The 10,405-nt window shown below is 40.4% G+C and overlaps 2 protein-coding genes and 2 non-coding genes across 4 annotated transcripts in view; 2 read left to right on the forward strand and 2 right to left on the reverse strand.

The window, feature by feature from the left end:
* Nucleotides 1-875: 875 nt before the first annotated feature.
* Nucleotides 876-1,337, reverse strand: LOC138017257 (uncharacterized). The gene has a single exon (XM_068864401.1). It carries the CDS (start codon nt 1,335-1,337, stop codon nt 876-878), a length of 462 nt encoding a protein of 153 aa, XP_068720502.1.
* Nucleotides 1,338-2,544: 1,207 nt separating this feature from the next.
* The window catches only part of LOC138017258 (uncharacterized), a 9,546-nt gene continuing 1,685 nt past the window's right edge, over nt 2,545-10,405 (forward strand). Inside the window, exons 1-2 of the mRNA XM_068864402.1 lie at nt 2,545-4,790; nt 8,334-8,431. Of these exons, the coding sequence (XP_068720503.1) occupies nt 2,545-4,790; nt 8,334-8,431 (2,344 nt within the window). The remainder of the gene's footprint in view (nt 4,791-8,333; nt 8,432-10,405) is intronic.
* Nucleotides 9,935-10,008, reverse strand: Trnat-ugu (transfer RNA threonine (anticodon UGU)). The gene has a single exon. It is a non-coding gene; the product is annotated as a tRNA-Thr (tRNA).
* On the forward strand, nt 10,194-10,279 carry Trnar-ccu (transfer RNA arginine (anticodon CCU)). The gene is given in 2 exon segments: nt 10,194-10,231; nt 10,244-10,279. It is a non-coding gene; the product is annotated as a tRNA-Arg (tRNA).

Here is a 10,405-nt window from a genome sequence, read left to right on the forward strand (position 1 = left end):
GATTACATGAATTATTCTAAAGGTAATGGACAGAAAAGCGCAACGGAAAACACAAGACAAATACTTATAAACTGTGATGCGAATTAAAATAAGCCTCAAGGCTGTCGAGACCGGTGAAAACAGCGACTAACGCAAATGTAGAATTTAGAAGGATGGATATAACTAATGTAACGACCGAACTTGGAACAGAGAATTATGCGTCATAACGCCGAAACAAACTTATACACCTACAAGCGAACGTGCAAAAGAGACTACAGGGAATAATTACGGTTAAACTAGTTAACAACTAGACAACATTACAACGCATACACGCAACAATACACACCTGACAACGATTAACGCAATCAACACATAAAAACTGTCTATTCTAGTTGCTACATTCCGGCCCCTGAACGTAATGAAGTTCACTAAAGCATTTTCACTTAGCAGCTAGAATTCTGTATATTGCAGTTCAAGGTTCGTTGAGCTAACGCTATCAAGCAGTTCATTGTTCAATTGAAATTAAAAAGTCTTTCGCTTAAGATAATTGTTCCTGTTCTAGGAGGCATAACTTCGTGACTGGACTTGATAGGACCGTCGTTCTTGTCGCAACCTTCACGGATCTTGTAAGGCCATCACTTCCCGGGTGATTTTCAACGACGCGACCTAACGGCCATTGTCCACGGTGAACTCTCTTTCATCTGCGATATTGATAAGCACCAGGTCTCGGACTGCAAAATTTCGAAGCGGCCTTAACCACTTCTGGCGTTCTTGCAAGGAAGGCAGATACTCCGACAACCATCTTTTCCAGAATACGTCAGCAAGATATTGCACCAACGATTTCGGCAATAGAGATCTCCCTTCACGAATACACCAGGTGACACATTCAAGTTTGACTACATGAAAAGCAAATGATCTGGGGTCAAGGGTTCCATGTCAGCCGGGTCATCACTAGTACTGTTGCGGGTTAATGGTCGTCCAATCAGGATACTTTCAACTTCAGCCATCAATGTTCGCAACGCTTCTCCAGAAACCAACTGCTCTCTCAACAATACTCTCAGAACTTTGCGCACAGATCGAATAATGCGCTCCCACACTCCTCCCATATGAGAGGCTCCAGGAGGGTTAAACTTCCAATCGATATTTCTTTGGTGCAGGAATGAATTGATCTTCTGCTGATTCCAACTATCCACTGCTTCTCTTAGCTCTCTTTCCCCTCCGCAGAGGTTAGTACCATTGTCGCTTATAATAACCGTTGGCTTTCCTCTTCGACTGATGAATCTGCGCAATGCGTTAATAAAAGAATCTGTCTCAAGAGACTCGGCTCCTTCAATGTGGGTGGCTCGAAGAAAAGACATCCGTAGTGCTTCACAGTACTTCTTCCTCGTCTAAGATATGGGCTCTTAGGGTGGTTTGCTCAATTCATTCTCTGCTTCTAGGATCTCCTGCTCTCGCTGACAGCATCCCTTTTCTGTTGCAATTCTATCTTCTTCTTGAGTTGATTCAACTTTAGTTTAGCGATGGCCCTTTCTGCCTTAGCTACCTTTATTTTTACACTTCTGCAAGCGTGAACATATGCTAGAACCAGATTGATGACTTTTATTCGAAGTCAACGAGAGTCCATGCTAGCTTACAGAATCACTCCTTAGAACATCAGAACACGTCTCCTCGTTCCGGACACTATTTAACCACTTGTTTATAACACGCTCACAAAACTCGTGCTTCCTCTTGAGTTCGGAGTCGAAACCTGTAATTGCTACTTGCAGCTCTTCGGAATCATCTATGGCATCAATGTACATGATGTGTGCTTGCTCAAATTTAGTAAACGCTAACTCCAAAGCTCTACGCTTCTCTTCGATAAAGTTGACATTTCTGCGACGCCTCAGCAAAGGTTCGATATCCTGATATATTCTGGTCAAATGACCCTTGTATGCAGAACGCGAATCTTTCAAGGCACTCTTTCCTATCGTCGGAACTTCCTGGGTTGGCATATTGCCACTTGCACAAACACCGTCAACCACCGAACTGGCATCCATCGTCTTCAAACGGGTCGACCAAACACAGTTTTTGAATGAATGAACGGATAAAGATCCTTGTTGCTCACATTAAACACCACCTTTTGAATACGCTATTTATTTCTTTGCAACTGCGATGAACGATTACATGAATTATTCTAAAGGTAATGGGCAGAAAAGCGCAACGGAAAACACAAGACAAATACTAACAAACTGTGATGCGAATTGAAACAAGAGGCTCTAAGTAGCCTATACTCATGCGCGGCCAGGTTATTTGTACTTTTGTTAACAGTTTAATAATAATAATAATAATAATAATAATAATAATAATAATAATAATAATAATAATAATAATAATAATAATAATAATAATAATAATAATAATAATAATAAGCGTTTGTAAAACAAGCTACCGAGATTAGGAAAAAAATCTCCATTGCAGTAGCGGAGCTGGATAGGATAAAGGGAAATAAAAAAGTTGTCAGCGGCGAGCATTGTCACATACATCGAGAGAAAAAAGTCAGACCTCCGTAAAGCGAAAAGAGCGTTTATGCGAAAGAAAAAGCAGGAGGAGGCAAGAGATTTGAACACCCGTTTCCATGCTGACCCTGGTGGTGTCTTTGCACAATTTAGCAGAATGGTTGAGCAAGACGCCGACAACAACAAGCCCAATTATAAAACAACTAAGCAAACGAGTAAGGATGACGAAAGGGTTTTTGAAAGTATTCAAGACGCCTGTAGTTACTGGAAACATCTTTGGGAGACAAGTGGCTCCACTGCGAATACTAAACCTGGGTGGTTAGTGGAAGTGAGAAGAGCGTTTGAAAAGCTAGTCCCAGTCCCTCGGCAAGACAGTTTCCAACTTAACCAGACGAAGTGTGCAGACACGATCAAGAAAAAACGCAACTGGAGTGCCCCGGGCCCCGATAGAATTGCAAACTACTGGTGGAAAAGGGCTGTCACTTTACATGAAGGGACTGCGGCTAGCTTCAAGACCATCTTAACGGGCGAAGTCGGATATCCCAGCTGGTTCACAGGAGGGAGAACCAATCTGATCCCTAAGCCGGGCGAGCTCTCCAGTCAGAACCAGAGGCCTATAACCTGTTTGAACACGCAGTATAAGTGGTTTACCACCTGCTTATTGTCACCAATGGACGAACATCTGGAGACACACAACCTGTTAGAAGAAGAGCAAAGGGGAGCCAGGACCAAGTGCAGTGGGACCTTGGACAACTTAATGATTGACAGAATGGTTTGTCGAGATAGTCGAAATGGAAGCAGGAACCTAAGCATGGCTTGGATCGACGTGCGAAAGGCGTTCGATTCTGTAAGCCATGCTTGGTTGCAAGAAATGATGACGATGCACAAATTCCCCTTATGGATGTGCAGAACAGTGGCGAGACTGTGTGAAAGCTGGAATACGAAGATCACGGCCAGAACAAAGGAAGGGTATGAAACATCTGACGTCATAAGGTTCAACAAAGGCCTTCTACAGGGCGACGCTTTATGTCCGAGGTTGTTCACTTTATGCCTTAACCCAATATATTGGAAGTTGAAAGCATCGGAAGGATACAAGCTGTCAAGACCACTGAGTGGCAAGATTACGCAATTGCTATACATAGATGATATGAAGATATATGCAGCGTCGAAGGATAAACTTGAGAGAGTAATGAAGACAGTTAAAGAGGCCATGGCAGATGTCGGTTTGGAGTGGAACGAGAAGTGTTCTACAGCTCATGTAAGGAGAGGTTCATTGGACAGCAGTTTGGGAGGCACTGCCATCGGAGAAAGGCAGGTCATACAAAATCTGAAGAAGGGAGAAACTTACAAGTTTTTGGGAGTTTTAGAAAATTCTAAGCAAGAGGACAGGTCTGTTCTGTGGGGAGCTTCAAAGGTTTGCTTGCAGAGACTGTCAATTATATGGTCGAGCCCCCTATCGGACTTCCACAAAGTCTTAGCATCTAATCAATACGCACTACCAGTTGTCACCTACCCTATGTGGACACTAACATGGCCGCTCGCAGATCTACAACAACTCGATCGCGAAGCTCGCAAGATCATCAAAGAGAATGGAGGCTACCATCCACTCGGTTCAACCGAGTTGCTATACCTACCAAGGAAGTGTGGAGGCCGGGGACTGAAGTCATTTGAGAGCCTGTATAAGCAGACCAAAGTCAAGACCACAATGAAGCTATACGCAAACGAAGATCGAACGATGAGTTTAGTGCGCGAGTTTGAAGAGAAGTGCGAACGAGCAGGAAGAAGATCACTCGTAAAGGATGCCAAGAAATTTGCTTTGGAAATGGACATTACTCTGGACCTTGCATACCCAGATCCCAAAGCGTTGCAAACTGACTCAGGTGAGGAATCACATGTTAAAGGAGTAGGGAGAACATTACGAGCGAGAGAAGAAGAGAGAAGCATGAGGGAAGTAAGAGAGCAGAGGTGGCAAGGAAAGCTGTTCGGAGAAAGATGGGATGATAACAAAGTTATTGACTGCTTCACTTGGCTTAGTAAGTGGAAGTCTGCACCTGTGCATACTGTTGCTGGAATCTATGAGTTATACCAGCAATTACTCCCTACTAAGCTGTACCACCAGAGCAAGACGAAGACGCTGACCACCTCGGATACCACGTGTCGTATGTGTGGAAAAGGGCCTGAATCTATGGCCCACGTGATTAGCGGATGTGGTACCTTGGCACAGACTAAGTACATGCAGAGACACAATGCAGCCTTGAAAATCCTTTTCTTCGAGTTCCTGAAAGACTTAGATCTTATCCAGTGTATCCCCCCTTGGTACTCTCCAGTCTCACCTAAACCCGAGTACAAGAATGACCGAGCGTGCGCGTACTGGGATGTCCCAGTATTTGCTGAAAATACGGAAGTCAGGGCTAACAGAATTGATGCGAGAATTGTGGACAGAAAGGAGAAGAAGGTGATCCTTATTGAGATGAGCTGCCCTTGGGTTTCCAACAGAGAACAGAAGGAATAGGAGAAAACTGACAAGTATGCGCCGTTGAGATGGGAGATGCGCCAACAGTTCCCCGGCCACACTATCACACAGTTTAATGTGATAGTTGATGTACTAGGAGGCTACTCTATGGAGACGGCGGAGAAAGCTAGGAAGTTTTTAGGTTTGGATAGAGGGAACCAGGTTTTGTTTAATATGCAGAAGGCAGTTTTATCGTACACCCTAAACATAGCAAGGTCATTCAAGGTTTCGACGAGTTATTAAGGAATATAAACTCTTGTTCCTTTCTCAAATGTTGGTTCGTTAGTTATTACCAATTGGTTTGTAAATAGGTTTAACAGTAGGGATTGTTACACAATAGTGCCTTTTCCTACTTATATTTGTAAGCATACTTACGTACTACATACTGCATAATAATAATAATAATAATAACTTTATTGTATACCACAAAACAAGGTATATAGGTGTTACAAGAATCTATTTGAGAGAAGTTGCACTCGTGTGAGTTCATTGACATATACTTTTCATCTTTATTTGAAAGAGTCTGTTTTTTTATGGGTCCATAGACCTGTACTTCTCAAAACAATTTGAAGGAAGTTCTTATTTTTTCCCTGGGTCCATTGGGCTGTAAATTTCTCTCCTCTTTCTTCCAGTTTGCTGCAACTTCTGAAGTAGATTTATGCTTTCTTATATATTTGATAGTTCACATAAACATCTAAGAAATGCAACCTCATACTTAAATTTACTTTGAATAATAGAACAAAAGAGATCAATAACAGAATCTGTACATTGAAAATACTTTTGTTACATTTTTTGGTTCAGAACCATTGTATACAAAAACGTGGTAACTCATCTTTTGCTTTGCATACCATTGGAAAACACAACTAATACAGTAGCTAGAAATTCACATAAAAAAGCCTGTGCTGCTTTCCTTATTATCCAAAATGGCAGTTTTAAGCTCTTGTTTACTGGGAACCACATTACAAGATAATTTCCCTGACATCTTACTCTATGAATAACTTTTACATGGCCAGTGGCCTACGTCTAATTTCTTTAGAAAATCAGAAATAAAAACATTTTACTAGAGTAACATTTCTGATAAATTGCTCTTCCATTCTCAATGATACTATCAACTGTTTGAGAGGTGCAATAGTTACAAGACTTTGAGGTGAAAAAACAAATAGAATAAAATGACACAGCAGAACATTCTTCGCAAGAACAAAGATATACATCATTTAAGTGCTCCTAGGGTCTAAAATGGTTTCGAACATATAATGAATGAACAATGCTTCCACTGTTGCTTTACATTTTAATAATGTTAACACATTTTAATCTCATATTTAAGTAACAGATGTTTGTGCACATATATTCTGAAAAAGTTGTACCAAATTCATTAATGAATCCATTTCAATTGACGTACATGTTGCAAATGGGTCCCATACCTAATAAATCTCTGCCATAAGAATCAAAAATTTACATTAGGCAGACAGTATATTGCTACTGTGTGAAGTTCAACTGTTAAAATATATGCATGATAATTATCCATGAGCAAAGAATCAAAGGCAGCTAACATTGATATAACATAAGGAAAGTCTGCAATTAGAGGAAGTGCACTATTTAGCAAACCACTATAACTATCACTGTAGACACGAGAAATCGATTTTTTGTTTTCTTTCATATTTTTTCACAAGTTTGCTACATTTGCACTGATTTTATCGGCTCTGTGTAATTTGCTGTCATTTGTCATCGCTGAATTGTTGTATCGTGTATTTCGTCGCGTTTGTGAGATATTTCTAAATTTGCCTAAATTCCGCATGCAGTAATTAGTCAGTATTTTGCTTCGTTATCGCGTCTATTCAATGTACTTAAGTTCTGTTGCCTAATCATATGTAATTGCCTTTGTTCATTTCGTCGATTCATTAGGTATTCGTCTTTCGTATAAAAGTATTGTATCTCCTTTTGTAAGTCAGTTGTTGTACCCGGAGTTGCCGTACAGATCTTGTAAGTAGTTAATTTTTCAGTCGTGGTTTTTGGCGTTCTGAAGTTTAGTTTTTTGGTATTTTGCTGGTAACTTTGTATTTCTATATTTCCTTTTTTATAGTGAATCGTTAAGTTAAAGTCGAATATCAAACTGTACAGGAGTTTAATTACAATCACTGTATGTCAATTGATAGTTAATGTGGCTTAAGTTATAACCATAACAGGCAAATGTGTCAAAAATAGGAGTCCCTGTTTGCATGATTGTGACAAAGATGAATACATCTTATTCCCAATGTTTATAATTTGAACCAAGTCAGCTGAAGAGGTTATTGGATTCCTGAAATTTTAAACAAGTGCCGACAGAGACATTGCCACACGTTGCGTGCCTGTACTTGCCGTACCAAATACTTCAACGTTACCTTGATTGTATGGTGCGGCAATAGTTTTAGTTGGATCAACAATTCCTGGACCTGGGTTGTTTGTACGTCATTTGCGGGTCGAACTAACTCAGGAATGTAAAAGCGATACAAATAGATCTTTGTAAAGGCACAGACGATTAATTTGTTACATTTCATAAATAACCAAACCTTTCAATACTGGCAAATGAATGGCCCCTAAGTGAAACAAAAGTAAGACAGAAAACCAGAATTTCCCCTTGAAGCATCCTCTAAATTCCTTTGCCACCAAATAAACAGAATGTATATCAACGATTAGTCTGTATTGTTGAAACAATTCCCCATTTTGACTTCGTCGCATGCCCATACTGACAATAACAGTAGTTCTAAGAACAGCTCAGATTGCTAAAAGTGGGATCAGTTTTTCTCAGGTATTCTCAGTTTCGCTCAAAGCTGTTCTAAGGTTCTCAAAGATCACTAGGAGATGACTGGTTTGTTGATGGAGATCAGTTTCCCTGACATTTATGTCGATCCCCGCTCTTGTGTTTATTTGTAAAACAAATTAGAAAAAAAATTATAATTTTGTCTTTAATGTAAACAACTTACCTTTGGCTCCACAATCGAAAAAGATTTATTCTAACAGCTCGATCGGTACGACCGCGACTACAATCACAAAGTTTGAACGGATGGGCAGGTGCAGTCAAGATGCGATGATTCGTGCGCGACCATGCACATCCAAGAGAAAATGACACATCTTAAGGGCTAGACTTTCAATAGTCCTTCGTCTCGTGTAGATTCGCGTCCGAAAAATCACGCTTCGCTCACCAAAACATTTTTTCCTGGGATTCTCGTGAGGTGGCAAATCTACTTAAGGGATTGAAACATGAGAGGGATGTTTGATTTCTTCAAACATGCACTGTTTATTTTGTCATGCAAAATGCACTGAAATTCCAAGCATACATACATTTTAAGACTCTATTACTTCTTTTCAAGTCTTCCTGGTTCGGAACCAGAGGTCGTTATTCTCGGTGCTGACCGAAAGAATCGCGGTGTCTGGGGACGAGAATGCGCGAGGGCTTTCACAGAGCACCGTATGATTGTTAAGAATAGTTTGGATTGGTTCGTTGATTAGTTTGGAGCCAGAGCAAAGAGTGAGAACCTATTAAATCTAATGGAATGGAATCGTCTCGCACTGAGTAATTATGTCTTTAAAATATAGTCATACCGAGTCTTCAAATTGCTGTATATTATTATATGAATCCATAAGATCTTCTCGTGTGGTTACTTACGTACATGTGAGTTCCTGGAAAGGTGCGAGAACCTTTACCAGATGAGTTTTTGGGTAGAGAAAGAGGTAATTACTGATTCAAAGAGAACTCGTTTGGCTTGTGACAGTGCTGTTGAACGCTTTGAAAATATCGTGGAAGACCCGTCTCTCTGGCATGCAAAGCAATCCTTTCGGTAGGTTGAAAATTTTACTCGCATTTCATTTGGGTTCATTATGCTGTACTGTTCTCAACCTCAATTGAAAGAAGAGGCCAGATCAGATATAGAGAATCAAATCAATGAAATGAGATGTACAACTCACATTCAATGGAACTTGTCTTACATTTTAGGTACATGTACTTAGAAAAAATGGAAACTTCAGTTGTTGATTTTGTTATGCAAATACTTAGCTTAACGTTTATGATGAAATAAAAAAAGGTCTAATATAAAGCTAGACCATCCTCTAGAGCCTATTACTTGTAGCACTTAAAAGTCAGTTACAAAAATGACACCATTCTCTTGAGTAATTAAGTACTTCTTTCTGAAGTACATGTGCCTTAACATACTACTACATAAGGAGTTTTTTTGTCCGTAATTGCTCAGCCCACATGTTGCATGGCAGGAACAATGAAAATGTTTTGCATTAGAAAGAACATTTGTTCCCATGGGAAAAAGAATCTATTGTTCCTGCCATGCGACATGGGTGCCATGCAAAACCTCTATTACGCGGCCTTGCTGCCTTAGATCAAATCTTTCGAGTTGCAACCACAAGTAAAAATCAGACTTTTCCGAAATGGCAGCCTACTACTTGAAGTAACTCGTCGATTGTGTCCGCCTCTATGTAAGCAGAGCTTGGTTAAAGATAGGTTTAGCTCTGTCTGAAAATGAAGTCTGAAATGCTAGCTTTAAGATGCGGAAGTCATGGGTTCGTGTACATTCCCAGGCGAATTTCCAACTCAGACAAAATCGACAGTCCTAATAGGCTAACTGTATCCAATTCAAACCCTTTTGGGAATAAAACATTTTGTTCAAGGTATTTACATATCATGAATTCAATATGACTGCTACATACAATGCACAACAAATCTTAATGCAGGGAGATTTGAATTGGGTACAACATCGAGTTAGCCGATTAGGTCTATTAAGCTTGTACCTCGAAGCTCAAGCCGAGATGAGATGCTTTAAAACGCATCATCTTTTGATTTGTCTACTGAGGGAAAAGGATGCGATCCATTAATGCATTTCCCTTCACGTTATTATGCACAACTACAATGATTGTCATGGAATTCAGATTTCAACAAACCTCACCTGAACATCAATAAAACCCAAGGCACCGATGGGAGTTGAACCCATGACCGCCAGTTTACAAGACTGGCGCTCTAACCAACTGAGCTACGGTGCCTTGCACGTAGACCTACATTAACTGCCACTGAACTTAAGCCTTGGGATTTGATCAACGTCCTTTCATAGACTTGAAAAGCACTGTTGCTGTCAAAGAACCATCTGTCATTTCGATCAAAGAAGCGTAATAAAATATATTTTAGCGCTCACCAGTACATCAAGTCGACTTTAAGAAAAAGTAAGATTGCCTCCCGTGGCCTAATGGATAAGGCGTCGGCCTCCTATTGGGAAAAGAAAGCCGAAGATTGCGGGTTCAAGTCCCGTCGGAGGTGTTTGGACTCACTCTTTCGCTACAAGGTACACACTTTTGAAAGAACTCTCCCTTTTCCTCCCAAATGGTGAGATTGAGAACACCGTCAAGTCAAAATTCGCCAAAGCAGAGCACCATTTCTTCAACA

The sequence above is a fragment of the Montipora capricornis genome, chromosome 9 (assembly GCF_036669925.1).
Source record: "Montipora capricornis isolate CH-2021 chromosome 9, ASM3666992v2, whole genome shotgun sequence".
Lineage (NCBI taxonomy): Eukaryota > Metazoa > Cnidaria > Anthozoa > Scleractinia > Acroporidae > Montipora > Montipora capricornis.